This window comes from Micromys minutus (genome assembly GCF_963924665.1).
Source record: "Micromys minutus genome assembly, chromosome: 10".
NCBI classification, from domain to species: Eukaryota; Metazoa; Chordata; class Mammalia; order Rodentia; family Muridae; genus Micromys; species Micromys minutus.
Window position 1 is genome coordinate 55,541,697 of NC_137979.1, and position 18,578 is coordinate 55,560,274.

Consider the following 18,578-nt stretch of genomic DNA (forward strand, 5'->3'; position numbering starts at 1 on the left):
TGATTTTCCACCAGCCGTGTTCCTTCCTTTTTCTGATACTAGATCTTGTCTGCCAGTACATTCCCAATATGATTTTTATTAGCTTCCTTTATAGTTAAGGTAGAGATGGGTCATTCTAGCAAAGGAGGAACTTTCTTTGAACTGAGGAGACAAACTCTCTCTCTCTCTCTCTCTCTCTCTCTCTCTCTCTCTCTCTCCTCTCTCATCTATCTATCCATCTATTCATCTATCCATCCATTCCTCCATCTGTCCATCATCTATCTATCTATCTATCTATCTATCTATCTATCTATCTATCTATCTATCTATCTATCTAAAATCTATCTATCTATCTATCTATCTATCTATCTATCTATCTATCTATCTATCTACCTATCTATCTCTCCAATAGCATAAGTACAGTATTCAATACACTCTGTGATTAGCCACATTGTGAGGACTAAACTCAAGATGCCCATCTAATATCCCAGGAGTAGCAGGTAAGCAATATTGAACTTCTAGTGTATGGGATGGCAGCCTTATCCCCCTAATTTTTCAGGCTTCTGAGGAAAGTGTCATTGAGGATTTGGGTCTGGCTGTGCCTAATGGTTAAGCCTGTGCCAGAGCATCCATACAGGGCATGATACAGTCATCTCTTAGAAGTATATAAACACGGTTGTATGTGAGGCTGGTTCAACAGTCTTGGATCCCTGGAGGTTCTGTTTTCATGTCAAACCTTGCAGTGAGGGACCACAATGCAGTTTTGCAATTTTATTTCATGTCGTTATATTTTGTTGCTTTAACTATCGGGGGAAATAATGGCTTCTTAATGTGGCTCACTGGCTTATCCTTTTCACGATGGTTGTCATCCTTTCCCAAGGCCAGCTCTTTTGGAGACAGGGGTAAATCCCGGAGATTCATGTCACTGAGGGATGAAGTATTTATTCTCCGCATGTGAGAACTCATGGGTAAGTCTCTGGGTAGCACCAACCTTCGCATCTCCTACGAAGAAGAGAAGAATTGGGGTAAGAGGGACTGTAGGGGTTGAGAGTACCTGTTGATATCTCCCCAAAATGGAGCTGTTAAGGGGAGTGCCTTGCTACAGGTTCAAATCCCGGCTTCGCTATGGAATGCTAATGTGTTTTTCTAGCTTTATGTCCTATGTAGAGAGTGGGTGCTGCTCATCCGGCAGAGTGCATGAGAATTGAGTGTTTGCACAGTCTTCGGTGCTGAACCTGGGTGGTAGTTTAAATGAGAAATAGCCCCCATAGGCTCATGTATTTGAACATTCAGCCCTCAGTGATGGTGTTTGGAGAGGAAGTGGAACTTTTGCTGGAGGAAGTACTGGGGGAGAGAGACTTTGAGAGTGTATGGCCTTACTCCACTTCCTGTTCTCCCCCTCTGCTTCCTGTGTGTAGAAAATATTGCCAGCTAGTTTCCTGTTGTCATATGCTGAAGCACCCTCACCCACCTACCCCAGCCATCATGGACTCTATTCCTCTGAAGACATAAACCCCAATAAACCCTTTCCTCCTTCCCTTGTTTCTTGTTAAAGAGTGTTTTGTCACAATAACAGGAAAGTCACTACCGCAACACGGACATGAGTTAATAACTTAACACATGGGCACTGTCCCTTCTAGCACATGGGAGACAGTCTCTTCCTATAGAGAAGGCATCCATTTGTAGGGGCTTGTTCTGCAGCAAGACTGCATGCCAATATGGATGACTCTTAGTTCCTTCTGGGTAATCAGCTTATGCCTTTTCTCATTTGCCAGCTCTCATGACTCTATGACTTTGGTTCATGGCAGTGTGGTCCTGTAAGAACAGAAGCTCCTCAGGGGTAAGATTTGGTTTTCCATTCTTGGGTATGGGTCTGGACGCAAGCACAGTGTCTGATTGGTCAGTGGATAGAAGAGGAAATCTGGCTAATTTCTAGAAAGATCAGAGAGTGGTAATTTTCAATTTCAACTTCACATGGGAATGTGGTTAGTGCGACAAACAGTCTGGTTGGCTCTGGTCCAAAGAAGCTGGGATATTTGCTTTAAGAACAAGGACCTCAGAGTCTTCTGAGACTCAAGGCTTCATTTGTTAAAAGTTGGAAACTGCGGGGACAAATGTGAAAGTCAGTCTTGGAAAACTAAGGATGAGTTGGTGACTTCATCTACGGGACTTTAAGACCTGCAGATGTGATGTCTCAGACCCAACCCCAAGCTTCTCATTTAACTATTTTTGAGAAAGGCTCAGACATTATTAGTAGATCTAACTTCCTGGCTGATTTTGATGATCAGCAAGCATGAGTACGGATGTGCAACAGCGGGTTCCAGCATACATCGGAGGGTTATGACTAATTGTAGTTGACATCTATCTCTCCCATGCTCAGGGTTCTAGCTGGTTAACCCTGTTAGCTACCCTTCTAATGGGTACCCGTTGTACCTTCCAATATGTATGATTTTCTGTGTGTACTGTGGCAGGAGAAGGCTGGGACGTGTTGACCCAGTAATAAGGCACAAAGGCAGTATACAGAATCATTCAGGAAGGCAATTCCCAGTCCCTTCCTGCCAAAAATCTTCCACATAATTGAAATCACAGAAGCTTAGCATCACTCTCTCTCTCTCTCTCTCTCTCTCTCTCTCTCTCTCTGTGTGTGTGTGTGTGTGTGTGTGTGTGTACATGGATATGTGGAAGCCAGAGGAGTGTAGTATCAGCTCTGCCTTATTCCCTTGAGCCATGATCTCTCACTAATAGCTAGACTAATATCTATTAAATCCCAGGGATCCTCCAGTTTCTGCCCCTTGGCACCCACAGAGCTACAATTGCGGGTATGCACAGGCCGTGCTCAGCTTTTTATGCAGATGCTTGGGGATTTGAACTCAGGCCCTAATGCTTGCACAGCCCACTAAGCCATTGCCACAGCCCCCCCCCCAACCTACATTTTAATCAATCTTTCCAAGTAGTGCAGAGGCACACTCAAAGTTCCAGACCACAAGGATGCATATCAGCTGCCCCTTCTTCCCAGTCCAGCTCTTCCCTTGAAGTTACCTCATCTCTGAACATCAAAGCTGTAGACACTGCCTTCTAACCATCCCCTGAACTCCTCCGACAAGTCATTGTCCCCTATAATATGAGAGACCACCTACAGTGGCAGACTCGAGGATGAGTCTCAACTCTTTACCCCCCCCCTTTTCTTCGAGCTGATGGTGAGCAAAAGTGGCAGAAGTATATTTACTCTGTGGATAATCAGTCTGAAAAATAGGTGCTTGCCATTCAAAGATACTGAGTTATGGAGTCCAGTTTTTGACCTTTTGTTACCTAGCATTATTGGGTCCCAAACTGACTAATACATTTCTGGAAAGGATGAAGGATCGAGGTTTGGTACTGGTGCCCCCAAGGACTTAATTTGAAACTTACTGTGGTGGCCAGAGCCTGGAAGGGAGAGAAGACCTGACCAAACTGATAGCATTTGTGCACGTTGATGTCACCAAATCGGCTACGGCGTTCCTTCCACCCTGCCAGCCTCTTCTCTGCTTTCATGTCCATAAGGTGCCGGAAAGGGCCCTGCTGGGGCAGACAGGCCATACGTGCCTACAAAGGACCAGTTAGCATAAGACAAGCCATGCTCTAAAGCAGGAAGCTCTTGCTCATGACCCTCATCTATGAGATCGACTTTCATTGGCTCTTGCCTTCTGCTATCTTGAGAGACAGAGGAAAGAGCCATGCCACTTGCTGTTGGGAGTTGTGATGGTTTGGATATGCTTGGGCCAGGGAGTGGCACTATTAGGTGTGGCCTTGTTGGAATAGGGTATGGGCTTTAATAGCCTAGTCCTAAACTGCTGGGAAGTGAGTCCTAGAGTCCTGCAGATGAACTCTCAGCAACTCCAGCACCATGCCTGCCTGGATGCTGCCATATTTTTGCCTTGATACTGAACCTGTAAGCCAGCCCCAATTAAATGTTGTCCTTATAAGAGTTGCCTTGGTCATGGTGTCTGTTCACAGCAGGAAAACCCTAAGACAGGAGTCTAGCACCATGCTCTGAGAGCCAGAGCAGACTGAGTTTCAGCTCAAATGGTACTGATTCACTATAGGACCTTGACTTTCCACTCAGCTCCATGGGGACTATTGACCAAGGTTTTGCTTTTTTTCCCAAGCTTTGATGTGGCATAATTTAGATGAAGAGCAACAAATTGGGCTCAGTCAGTAAAATGTTTGCTCTGATTCTGGATCCCTGGCACTTATGTAAAAAGCTGGTGATAGCAGTGCATACATGCACACTCGTGCACACACACACACACACACACACACACACACACACACACACACACACAAAATCCTGGTGCTGCATCACCATAGCAACAAATCCCAGGCCTATCTGTGAGGCATTTTCTAGGTTAGATGAAGCAAATAGATGTGGGTGACACCGTTCTGTAGATTGGGGATCTGAACTGAGAAGAAAGCAATGTACCAAGGAAGTGTCATTGCTTCCTGCTCTGACCATAAGGCTTTCCTGCCCATGGTAGACCTTCCCTTTGAACCGTGAACCAAAATAAACCCACCCTTCTGCAAATGGCTTGTATCTGGCATTTTCTCACAGTAATTAGAAAAACAATTAGTATGCTTTGTCTTCCTGTTTTTTCTAATTCCTGACCCTATGACCCTCAGCTCGATTCTCTCTTCTTATCTAGCCTCTTTGGACTGTCAACAGGCCCCAAATTCTTCCTGCATAACACAAGTCATTCTTGTAAGAGGTCTACCTTGTGATCTGCTCATGTGTACCCAGCGGGAGAATATCTTAGACTCCTCACTGGGAGACATTTCTCAGGAAAGCTTGGCTCCCTTCTTAGTAGAGGAGACCCAGAAGTTACCGTCTTTCACCACAGCTTGAGTTTTGTTTGTTTCCACAAAGCCAAGAATATGACCAGAAACTGAGTTTGGTGGCTGATGGCTTTGGCTGCTGACAACTGAGTTTCCCCCTCATTCTAACTAGGCATCGCCACAGGAACTTGGTCCCAGTGAGGGAGTTAAGCCACATCCTGTCTCCCACATATCTGAAGATAAGACCAGGTTTTGTTTCTTCCATCACTGACCAAAAGGACACGAGAAAGGGAGTGGCCAATCAGATCTCAGGGATCAAACCTTTCCCTTCCCAAATGGGAAGACTGACCCAGCAGGATTAAAGGGGGGGGGGGGAATTTTTAGGCCCTGTCACCTTCTCTACTATCAGATTTAAATGTCTAGATGTTGTTTCAGGGTAGCTGCTCTTTCAAAGGAAGACCATTTCAGGGTTTACCATAAGAGCTATGGCTTGTTAGTGATGGACCTCAAATGGACCAAGACCAACCTCATCAGGTCTGACCGGAGCTGAACTCCCATGGAGCTCTCTTTGCAATGAAGAATGAGAGCTTCTTCCATCTCCAGCTCTTCTTTTTATCCCCATCAGTTGTGTTGACTTTCTTTAGAAGACTCTGCATCGCCATCATCACCCTCGTCACCAGTATCATATCTTTCACTACCATCCTCCTCCTCCTCAGTATCATTCTCCTCCACCACCATCATCATCTTCACCACCACCACCACCACTATTCGCTATCACTGTATTTTCAGTACAGGACCTAAGTTTACATTGTTTCTGCTTGCATCCCACTCATCCTTGCCTTCTATTGTCCTCTTGCCTTCTTCTTCACTCCAAGTTCATCTTCTAAGACCCTGATTTAGGTTTCCAATAACTTATCCCTTTCACTGGGGACCATTCTAAACTCTTAACAAAACTAGCTTTCCTCAGCACTTCCATAGTGTCTTAAGGTGTTACTGCTGTGAACAGACACCATAACCAAGGCAACTCTAAATTAATCAATTAAGGATAACATTTAATTGGTGCTGGCTTACAGGTTCAGAGATTCAGTCCATCATCATCAAGGCAGGAGCATGGCAGCAGGAAGAGCTGAGAGTTCTACACCTTCATCTGAAGGCTGCTAGAGAATAGTGGCTTCTAAGCAGCAATGACTAGGATATTTAAAGCCCACGCCTACAGTGACACACCTACTCCAATAAGCTCACACCTCCAAATAGTGCTACTTCCTGGGCCAAGCATATACAAACTACCATACACAGCATCCTCTCAAAGGCTCTCTGTCCCTAGTAACTTACGCCTCATCTCTATTTGAACCTTGTTGCAGGATATCTGACTGTGCTGCAAACCTTGAGAGTGTATACTGGAAAAACCTGTTTCTAGTTGTGGTGTGGCTCAGCCATAGCATACTCCTTTAATCCAGGAGCTTTCTGTTTATTGTAAATAATATTAAATGAAGTCAACCATAGGTCAAGAGGTAGAGCAAGCAACGAGTTGACTGGGAGTGAACATAGGAAAAATCCATAGAGTAAGAGTAAGTCATAGGGTCGGATAGAGAGACGCACAGGAAGTAGAAAGGATGGACATTCAGTTCGAAGGGTTTTTAAGACAGTGTAGAGAAGGCCTTTGTCCTTTTGGGACATCAGTTGAAAAGGAAGGACAGCTGGGTGCTTTGTCTGCCTCTCTGAGCTAGTAGGGCTTTCACCATCCTAGCATCTCTGGCTCCTGAGTCTTGATGTGGTAAAATTAAATGATTGGGATTTTGTTTTAAAACTAACAGAGCCTACCCAATTAGACGCCCTCCACCTACATGGCTTGCAGACCATGTAGGAAGTTCCCCCACAGAAATTTGTCACCCATCTGAACAACTGGATTTGGATTTTCTGGATTTTTAACATGTCTATAATAGGGATAACAAATGTAAACGTTTCTGAAGTATTGGAGGAACACATTTCCCACAAAGTGAAAGGAACCCATGACTTGTGGGAAAGACTGTTGGTTAGTCGGACAATGGCGGGAAAGACTAAAGGGCTTCTGGAGCATCAAGAGGTAAAGACCACCTTATGGGGTCTACTCAGGTGCAGCAGACAGTCAGGGCATGGAGACAGAATGAAGCTATCCCAAGGGTGGGAAATGCCTACAGGAACCTTGGAGAACTGTGCACACTGCAGAGTGTTTTCTTTTGGTCACTCCCCACGTGAGGCTTACAGTATATTTCCAGGGGTTTCATTTCTTTCTCAAACAATGGCAGGCAGGTGACAGGGTCTGGGTGGGAATTCTGTCCCTCTGATCCCCTACCCAGTCAGGGTTCCTCATGCTCACAGCTCACCCTTCTGTGGGGACTCATCTTCTCAGCCTGTAATGGGTAAGGAGAAGAAAGAGGGCTCACGTCGGATATTCGGAAGCTCTTTGCTGTTGTTGGAGGGGACAAGTCACGACCTTGTCCTGTGGCTTTGCTGTCTCTTGCTCCTAAGGGGATAAGAGGAGGATTCATAGGACTTAGAGGGGTTGGCAACCTCCAATCTGTTTCAAACAGGTAGGAAGAAAAGAGATTGTATTTCAGGATTCACTGATTCAGTGATAGCTTCTTTGCTACAATGAATGAAGTTCTTTTGCAGTGAATGTCTGACCACAAGGCATGGCAAGAGAACTCAACACATGCTCCACCAAGAGCTGACAATGGACACTGTAGTGGTGATGCATGGGGGCTGGTGTGTCATCAGCTTGACTAACTGAATTCACAAGCTACTTGGCACTATGGTGAGTGAGAGATTTTTTTTTTTTTTTTGATCAGATTATTTCAAACAGGAAGATTGACCCTAAATGTGGGTGACACCACTGGAGGCAGTGCAGGTGAACATGATAGAAGGAAACTTTTCCCTCTGCTTTCTCACACTCTCACCGACAAGTTCATCTAGCTGGTTCTGGGGACATTCCTTCATCGATATTAGAACCATTTGCTTTAGGATTCTGATATAAGACCAGGAGCTCCTCAGGAATCCCCTAGGGCTTCAGTGCCCTTTTTGGAACTGCTCAGACATTCAGCCTGTGGACTGAACAGCCACTGTATTCTTGACATCACCACTGTGAGACAGCCATTGTTGGACTAAAAGGACCACATCCTTTAGCCAAGCTAATAAGTTTTCTTTTAATACAGGCTGTTTCTTTAGAGAACTAAACAGAATAGAATTAAATAAAACAGACAACTGGCTCATAAAGGTGCTGTGAAATTCCTAGGTGATACTCAGAGATGCGTTGTGGAAGCTCTTAGAACGTGTATTACTAGGAAGTTGTTCTGCTGCAGCTATGTGAGCTGAGGGAATCCTCACTGTGGGGATTTAACTGTGTAGAGAATATCATTAGAACTCCAGCATGGTTGTTTAATCGGGTCAATTAAGGAGTCAATTGTGCAGACCCTTCATTTTGCTGCACAGATGCAGAATTCTCCTACCTTGGCAAACTTTCTCCACAAAAGCTAGATAGTAAACACTTTAGGATTTGTAGACTGCATGTTTCCCCCCCCCAAATATATAGCAAGCCTATTGGAGCACATAAATAGCTTTAGTTGGGCTCTGGGAGATGGATCAGTCATAAGAGAGATTGCTGTGAAATTATGACTCAAGTTCGGTTCCCAGAACTGGTATAGATGCATGCTGTTGTGCCTGACTTTTTCACATGAGTGCTGGGAATCCAGACTCAAGTCCATGTGTTTGTGAAGCAAACACCTTACCTATTGAGCCATCTCTCTAGCCCCAAAGCTCCTTTATATTAAAAATGTCATAAAGCTCCCTAATTCCTAGAGTAAATATTTTTCAGTTACATGCCTTAGTCACCCCTTCTCATGCTGGCCAGTTTTGGGGAATCCATAAGAATTTCCTAGGTATACTATACTTCCCAAGGATGCAGAGAATGCTCTTAAATTTCCCATGAATGACCACCAATAGGTAATAAGGCCAGTACATCCTCTAGGCTTTCTCTGAAGGCTTCCTCTATTGGTCCAACCCTGCTGATCATTTATTTTCTTTTCCTCTATAGAAGTAGCTGCTGTTGTACAGGACCAGGGCTTCTGCATGCTGTGTGCGGTGTGCTGTGTGCTGTGTGCCTCTTCAATACTGCCTTCAGGCTGAGTGGAAGCCTTGAATTTCTCAAAAAATTAAAAACAGAGAAAGAAGTAAGGAAGATTACCAAACTCATTCTATGAAGCCACAGTCACCCTGGTACCTAAACCACCCAAAGACCCAAAAGAGAAAGAGAATTTTAGACCAATCTCTCTTGTAAAAATTGATGCAAAGAACTCAAAAATATACTCTCAAACCAAATGCAAGAACACATCAAAGACATCATTCACCATGATCAAGTACAGTTCATCCCAGGAATGCCAGGATGGTTCAGTATATGAAAATTCGTCAATGTAATCCATCATATAAAGAAACTGAAAGGAACAAAACCCCACATGATCATCCCCTTAGATGCTAATCATACCCTTTACAAAATCCAACACCCCTTCATGTTAAAAGTCTTGGAGAGATCAGGGATACAAGGCACATACGCAAACACAATAAAGGCAATATAAAGTAAGCCAATAGTCAACATCAAGTTAAATGGAGAGAAACTTAAAGTGACTCCACTAAACTAAGGTTCAAGACAAGGCTGTGTGTGCACCCTCTTCCTTTCCCTTCTACATAGTACTTTATATGGTACTTCTACATAAGCCTTTAGCTGGAGCAATGAGACAAGTAAAGGAGATCAAGGGGGTACAAATTGGAAAGAAATAAGCTAAAGTGTTGCTATTTATGGATGATATGATAGTATACATAAACGACCCCAAAAATTCTATCAGAAAACTCCTACAGTTAATAAACCAGCAAAGGGGGCTGGATAAAAACTTAACTCAGTAGCAGTAGAAATCAGTAGCACCCTTTTATACAAATGATAATCAGCCTGAGAAAGAAGTTAGGGAGACAATACCTTTCACAATAGCTAAAAATAATGTAAAATATCTTGATGTAACTCTAAGCAAGCAAGTGAAAGACCTGAATGAGAAGAACTTCAAGTGTCTGGAAACAGAAGCTGAAGATCTCAGAAGGTGGAAAGATCTCCCATGCTCGTGGCTCAGTAGGATTAACAGTGAAAATGGCCGTCCTATCAAGAACAATCTACAGATTCAATGAAATTCCCATGAAAATTTCAAGACATTTTTTTTTACACAGATAGAAAGAACATTCTCACCTTATAAGAAAATAAGCAAAGAAAACCTGGGATAGCTAAAACAATTCTGTACAATGAAAGCACGTCCAGAAGTATAACCCTGACCACAAGCTACATTACAGAGCAATAGTGATAATGACGGTATGGTATTAATATAAAAATAGGATGATCGATGGAATTGAATCGGAGAAGCAGAAGCAAACCCACACACCTGTGGCCACTTGATCTTTGACAAAGAAGCCAAAACTATGCAATGGAAAAGGGAGAGCATCTTCAACAAATGGTCCTGATCTAACTGGATGTCTGCACGTAGAAGAATGCAAATAGTCCCATGTTTATCACCCTGAACAAAACTCAAGTCCAAATGGATCAAAGACCTCAACATAAAACCAGATACACTAAATCTAATAGAACATAATGTGGAAATAACCTTGAACTCATTTCTATAGGAGACAACTTCCTAAAGAGAACACCCACAGCTCAGGCATTAAGACCAATTAATAAATGGAACCTGAATCAATTAATAAATGGGACCTCATGAAACTGAAAAACTTCTATAAGGCAAAGGATGCTGTCAATAGAATAAATTGACAGCCTACAGAATAAGGGGGAAAAAAAAACTTCACCAACCCTACATCTGACTGGGGTTAATACCTAAAATATCTAAAGAACTCAAGAAGTTAGACACAAAACACACAAATAATCCAATTTAAAAATGGGGTACAGAGCTAAACAGAGAATTTTTAAACAGAGGAATCTCTAATGGCCAAGAAACACTTAAATAAATGTTCAATGAGATTAGTCATCGGGGAAATGCAAATCAAAGCAACTCCGAGATTCCACCCATCAGAATGGCTAAGATCAAAACTCCTCCACTGCTGGTGGGAGTGCAAACCACTCTGGAAATCAATTTGGTGGCTTCTCAGAAAACTGAGAATCGTTCTACCTCAAGATCCAACTATACCACTCATGGGCATATACACAAAAGATGTTCCATCATTCCACAAGGACAATTGCTCAACTCTGTTCATAGCACCTTTATTTGTAATTGCCAAAATCTGGAAACAATCCAGATGTCCCTCAACCAAAAAATGCATAAAGAAAATGTGGTTCATTTACACCATGGAATACTGCTCAGCTATTAAAAACAAGGACATCATGATTTTTGCAGGCAAATGGATGGAACTAGAAAAATATCATCCTATGTGAGGTAACCCAGACACAGAAGAACATTCATTGTATGTACTCATTGTAAGTGGATATCAGCCATAAAGTACAGGATAGTTATGGTGCATTCTGCAGACCCCCCAAAAGCCAAATAACAAGGAGATACTTGAATCTTTCACAGAAGGGGAAATAAGATAGGTATCAGAGGTGGATGGAGGGAGGTTTCTGGGTGGGTGAAGGGATGGAGAGAAGAACAGGGTGAAGGGGTCAGATGTAAGGAGAACATGGTAAAGAGAACAGAAATCAGCAGTACGCAGTGGGAAGGGGTTACGTCTCTAAAATGTGCCATAGACCTGGGACAGGAGGTGGGGGAAGCCCCAGGGTGTTTATGGGGGCAACTCTAGCTGAGATTCCTAGCAGTGGGGGATATAAAGTCTGAGATGGCCACCTCCAGTAGCCAGGAAGGACTCTCAATGAAGAAGTAAGGAAAGCAACCCACCCAAAAATCTTCCCACCCAAATCGTATTCCGCCTACAAAATGTACAGGAAAAAAAGGAGCAGAGATGGAAGGAATGTCCAACCAGTGACTGGCCCCAAACTGAAACCCATTCCATGGGCAATTACCAATCCCTGACACTATTAATGATGCTGTTATGTTTGCAGACAGGTGCCTGGCATAACTGTCCTCTGGGAGGCTCCACCCAGCAGCCGAAGGAAACAGATGCAGGGACCCACAGCCAAACACTAGATGGATCTCAGGAAGTCTTGTAGAAGAGTTGGGGGAAGGACTGAGGGACCTGAAGAGAACAGAGACTCCACAAGAAGACCAACAGAACCAACTAACATGGACTCTTGAGGGCTACCAGAGAAGAAAACAATAACCAAAGAGCAAACACTGGCTGGTCCTCCTGCCCTACCCCCCACTCCCAGCACACATGTAGAAGATGTGCAGCTTGGTCTTCATGTGAGTCCCCCAGTAACTGAAGCAGGGGGCTGTCCCTGTGGATTCCATTCCCCTAACTGGACTTCCTTGTCTGGCCTCAGTGGGAGAGGATGAGCCTAGTCCTGCAGTGACTTGATGTGGCAGGGTGGGATGACATGGGGGGGTGCACAGGAAGAACTCCTTTACAAAAGAGATGGGGAGTAAGGAGTTGGGGGAAGAGGTGTGGGTGGGACTGGGAGAATGGGGGTTGATATTGGGATGTAAAATGAATGAATGAATGAATGAATGAATGAATGAGAAAAAATATTAAAAAAGAAAGAAGTCAGCTTCACTGAGTGGTTCCCCTTAGAAGCCAAGGTAGGTACAAAAAATGACTCAGCCTTTTCTGAAGATGAAGGGAAGATGGAAGGAATGGTGGAGGGGGGGGGGTAAAAGGGAGGGGCTAGGAGGAGAGGAGCTAGGAGAAGCTCCAATAGGGGTGTAAAATAAATAAATTAATAATAAAATGTGGCCCAGAATCAATCTTTCAGAGTCTGCTAAAACATTTAATTCTGAGGCTATGTTTTGTTCTGGTATGTGGGAAGCACTCTTTTTTCTTTTTTCTTTAAGCTTGCATTCTGAGTGTGTGTGTGTCTCTCTGTGTGTGTGTGTGTGTGTGTGTGTGTGTGTGTGTGTGTGTGAGTTTGTGTGTGTATGAGTATGAGTGTGTGTGAGAGTATGTGTGTGTGAGAGTATGTGTGTGTGAGAGTATATATGTGTGAGTGTATGTGTGTGTGAGGTGTGAGTGTGTGTGAGTGTGTGTGTGTGAGAAAGAGAGAGAGAGAGGAGAGAGAGAGAGAGAGAGAGAGAGAGAGAGAGAGAGAGAGTTGGGGTACTATGGTTTAATGGGGTGACTGGAATTAAACAGAGCCACAGTAAATGTTTGGGAGGCAAGTTCATGGGAAGAGGACTGTGAAGATGCTTGTCTGAGCTGGAACTGGAAACTCAAGAAACTTGTCCTCCCAGCTGCTCTGCCTCCTGGGATGCTGGTCAGGGGTCAGGAATTCATAGTGGTGTGTGATGTGCTAAGAGGGACTTCCCCTTTATATCTCAGGCACCAGAGCTTGCAGCATTCTTGGCTTTCAATCTCAAACTCAAATGTCTTCCACTATCCGGCATTATCATAAGAGGAATTAAGTCTCTTAGGGCTTTGCTGAAGCCCCTTAGCCATTAAAGGTCTGCCTTTGCAACCGGTATTGCTGGACTTGGAGACAATTCATCCAGCAGGCAGCAGGGGCGGCCCCTCCAGGCTGGGATTGAGGAGGTCCTGGGATTGAGAGAAAGCACAAGGAAGTGGGAGACTCCAGGTTGCTCTTTATGTTCTGTGTGATAACCAGGACATTTGGGTAATGTTAAAATTCCTTCTTTAGTGATGGCTTTTAGGGGTCAGGGGAAGGGAAGAGAGGGAGGGAGGATGCGGGGAGGCATTCTCTGGAAGTGATTAGATCCCGAGATAACACATACTCAGAGAAAACTGGAAACTTTAAAAAAAAAAGATTTGTTTTTAACCTCAAAATTAATCCCATGCCCTTGACGCTGAAAATACTTCTCTTTGGGCACAGAAAGGGCACCTTCCCACTTAACTCTGAGCCCTGTAAAGTAAAAATAGGCTTCTGCTGAACTGTTCTGTTTCCTCTTAAGAACACATACTTGGCAAATACCCTACCACTGAGCTGCACCCCTACAACTTGGTTTTTTTGTTTTGTTTTGTTTTGATTTGATTTGATTTTTGTTTCCTTTGAGAAAGGGCCGTGCCATGTGCTGCCTACATACAAATACATTAACTTCCCTGCATAAGTCACCATGCCTATGTCTGTAGAGGCCTTAGGACAACTCTGGTGTCATCTTTGCCTCTCCGGCACCTTTGAGACAGGGTCTCTCATTTTCTTGAAGCTCAGCAAGCTCTCCAGACCCTCTGATCTACACCTCTCAGGTGCTGGAAGTACAGGTGCACATCTTCACATCTAGTACTTTCTGCAGCTTCACGTGGGCTCTGGGGCACTGAACTCGGGCTTTCGTTCTCTCATGGCAAGCCCTGTCCCGACTGACCCGTCTCCACAACCTTTAGACCCGTCTCCACAACTTGTAAAGGGACTTTAGTGTTCAGGGCAGGGGCACTGAACTTTCACTGGCTAGGGTAACAGCTTCTGGTCCTGGTAGTGTGTGGGAGCCTCCCATGGAGGCTTTCAAAAAGTCTAGTGTGCGTGTGTCCCCCGTGCCCTTTGCATCTGAGTTTTGCTGAGTAATGCTTTGGATAAACCTCTGGGTGATTTCCACCAGGGCAGCGGTGGCTCATACACCACCCTGTTAGAATATGGACCTATGTGCAGACTCTGGCAGACCAATAGATGCTCCTCTGTGTTGCAAGCTATAAACCAAACCAGGGATTTTTTTTTAATGGTGGAAATAATAACCCTATGGATTATAGTGTTTGGCTGGTTTAAGCAATTTCTTTTCTGACAGTGGTCCCGTATGCTAAGAGAACACACACACACAGACACACACACACACACACACACATACACACACACATACATACACACGTGTGTGAGTGTGTGTGTGTCATCCAGTTGAATTAAAGCTTTAATACTTCTTGCCAACATTTGCATCAGAAGAAAGCTATTCATGCAAGAGAATTTGATTCTGTTATCGTTACTTTCGGCGCTGTCTCTTGTAACCCAAGCTGGCCCCAGACTCTGTGTAACCAAGGTCGGCTTGGACATCTGACCCTCTTTCATCTGTCTCCCAAATGCTGGGTGACATACGTGCACCAACATGCCTGGCTTGTGAGATTTCTTTTAAAACAGGTTTTACATGAATATTGTTTGAATTCCTCAGCTCCTAGCCTGTGACTTGAGTATTCAAAAGGCTTGCATGAGGTAGAACCTGAATCTTCATTGTATAGTGAATGGCAGGCAAGATTCTAAGATGCCCAGGATTCTAACACCATGTGACGCAAGTCCTAGATGATCCGTGTCCTTGGATGTGACCTGGGCTGGGGAGTGTGATGATTCAACAGTCCAATGGCTATGGCACTACATGGAAAAGATAAGGGATTTTGTAATTAAACCCCCTGAGAAGGTGACTGTAAAGGGATCAAGGAGGAGCTTATGAGTTGGAGAGATGGCTCAGTGGCTAAGAGACTTGTTCCTTTTCAGGGGTCACAAGTCTGTTTCCTAGTACCCACATAGTAACTAAGAACCATGGAATTCCAGTTCCAGAAGATCTGATTCCATTTCTGGTCTCAACCGGAACTATACACATAGGGTACACATGCTTACATGCAAGCAAACCACTCGTTCTCCAGAATAAAAACAAAGAAAAAAAGAACATATCTTGGTTTGGCAGGCCTGACCTAATTCTCTGAGTCCCGCAGAAATGATCTTGGGTTCAAAGCCTTCAAGAGACAAGCCACCATGAGTTCTAGGTCTGCAAAGAAATGGATCTTGCCAAGAACCCAGAGCCACAAGAGGATGCCAAGGATAGGAGTCAGCTAAGCTCTGTCCAGTTTCCTGACCCATAAAAACAGACATAACTAGCAGATGTTGTTTTTAATCCTCCAGATGTGTGGTCATTTGCTCTGTGGCAAGAGGACTTTGATACAGTGGTGGAGAGTTAATAACAGGGAGACGTTAAGGGACTTGGCCAGGGACACACACTGGAAGCTGATGGGGCTGGGAGTCAAGCCTCATTAACCACCATTCCTCCATCCATTTGCTGCAAAAGGCTCACGGGCACCAACCCTCTTATTTTCTGGAAATAATAAACTGGGACAAACTGAGGCTGATTCCAATCTCTGCTGGTTTGTGAAAATCAGAAGAAAGAGCTGCTAGTATAATGCAGAGTTCATACATAACACACACACACACACACACACACACACACACACATACACACATACACACACATACACACACACATACACACATACACACACATACACACACACATACACACACATACACACACATACACACACACACAAACACACACATACACACACACACATACACATACACACACACACACATACACACACATACACACATACACACACATACACACACATACACACACATACACACACACACACACACACACACACACACACACACACAGTAGCAGACTCAGGGTTTGGTTACCAGCTAGGCTCTGTTTGTGGGATGTTGGCTGTTCCAGGATATAAAAGGCAGTGTTTGTGAGTAGGTGGATTTTAACTGTCGATTCTAAATGGTGCCTCTTGCAAGGCCGTCAGTGTCCACACAAAGGGAGACTATGGGTCATTGGGGGCTGAGAGGTGCTGTTCTCTGCAGCTGCCTGTGCTGTGAACTTAGAAAAGTCTCTAGACTTTCCTAATGGGATGTTTTTGTTAACACGAATCAGGGGTAATGATACTTGGTCAGCCCTGACCCTCACCATCAGTTTCCCATCATCCTTGATCTTAAGTCATGGAGTGAGTGCTTTACATGTAGAGACATTCCATCGCTTTGTGGCTGGGATGAGTCATAGTTCTGTCCAGAAAGAAAGGATAGTCTGGCATGAGGAAGAGGGTCGTGGGAAGCTATCATTTTCTAGTACATAGCTGGAATGAGCCCGTTTCATTTTTCAGGGTCCATCTGTACCTTTTCTGCCTGTGATGTGTATGTGCTATACCTCGGAGGTGAATAGCCATCTTGTGGATGTGAGACTAAGGAGGAGGAAGAGGCGGAAGCTGTGGGAAGCTTAGGTCTCTGATGGAAACAGGGTGACACCTACCAGCCTGTATACACTATTCTGGATATCTTGTTGAGTGTGATTACTTTATAGGGTGTGACAGAATTCTTAGATGCCTAAGATTCTAATGCCATATGGTGCATGTCCTAGATGACCCGAACATGTTAATGACTATGGCACTAAAGGGCAAAGGGGAAGGTATTTTTGTAGTTAAAAACCATTATAAGTTGACTCTAAAAGTGTTCAAGGAGGAGCCTGATCACTTTATATGTTCCTTCTTTCTGTTTGTGACATGTTATCTTTAAAGAGTTCTTAAGACGACAACAAGAAAATTATGATTCAGACATTATGATGGTGGAATGATCCCTCTCTAGAGCTGTAATGGATGTAGACAAGAGATGCAGATGTAGAGCCAGACACCTCTCTTGGTGATGCCTGGGAAGTATCGATTCAGTGTGGGGGTGGGGCATAAGTATGACCCGAATGGAATTTAAGAGTAACAAGTCACCAAACAGCCTTGTCAGAGGCATAGCAGTCCCAAGAATGCACTGCATTCTGTCACCGAACACTGATACATCTAAAAATTACAAAGACTTTGGGAAGTGACAAGCCTATCTGTCAGCAAAATGACATCCTAGGAGTTGGACAGGGGAGCTGGAACCAGGAGATGGGCAGTTCTCTCCCATTCCAGTCAGAGCAGGGTCTCTGAATCCAGCTCCAGTGTTGGCTGCAGCAGGCAGTGAAGCAAATGTGATTCGTTAGTGGGAGATGGTCAAGAGTCTGGCCAGTTGAGCTGCATTTGTTGGGACTCCATAGAGAGAAACGCACCAAAAACCAAACAAACAAAAAAACAAAAATAAGGACAAAACAAAAAGACTTCTGATGGCGTACTGCAGTTTCTTTGTACTTCCTGTGACTCGGCTGCTTTGAATGCACATGCTGAGGACACATGATGTTTGGAAGGTATAAATTGGACTCCACAGAGTGACGGAGACAGAGTCTGGCTTGCCGGTGCAGCTCGCTACGCAACGCTTGTGGGTCTTGTGTCTTCACTGATCTTCCCTTCCCTAAGAGAGGCGCAGCCGGGCACTTCTCCTGGTGTCCCTTCTGGTCCCTCTTGCTGACTCGAGCCGAGGCTGAGGCCTGGCTGTCTCTGCTAGGTCGTGTCAATGCTATTGCTAACCCGACTCTACCGAACTAGACGGCTGGTGTATCCGTGAAGTGTTTGCGAGTGGCTCAAACAGCCGCTGCCTGCTGACCTGTGAACTGAACTGATTTCCAGACAACACAGACGGGAGTTGCTCCCAAGAACCTTTCTAAGCAGCTCCAATCCTCTCATATTTTCTCTTTTCCACTACCCCTGGTGTGTGGTGGGCTACAAGGGAGGTTAACGTGTAACAACTATCATTAAAACTAGGATATTAAAAATTTTAAAGTTACAGGTCTATCCACTGTCCTTCTTTTTTTCAGAGATCTGCTCTGTCCCAGAAAAACAGCCATGCTCTGCTAAACAACCCAGCCTCAGTGGGCATGCCCCACCAGGACGCGTGGTTATGCAACACTGGCCTGAAAGACGAGCTTTCTCGGAGACCGGATAAATTGGAGCAGGCCTTTTTGATCTGCAGTCTCCAAAGCTTTCCTTGATACCCTCAAGCAGAAACAGATTCTAAGCAAGGTTTGTGGTTT

At 44.4% G+C, this 18,578-nt stretch overlaps 1 protein-coding gene across 1 annotated transcript in view; it reads right to left on the minus strand.

Moving 5' to 3' along the window:
• Window positions 1-750: 750 nt before the first annotated feature.
• The window catches only part of LOC308426752 (uncharacterized protein), a gene marked incomplete at both ends in the record, with an annotated part of 33,622 nt that continues 15,794 nt past the window's right edge, over window positions 751-18,578 (minus strand). Inside the window, 3 exons of the mRNA XM_080924663.1 lie at window positions 751-981; window positions 3,388-3,561; window positions 7,152-7,291. Coding sequence (XP_080780789.1) covers window positions 751-981; window positions 3,388-3,561; window positions 7,152-7,291 — 545 coding nt within the window. The remainder of the gene's footprint in view (window positions 982-3,387; window positions 3,562-7,151; window positions 7,292-18,578) is intronic.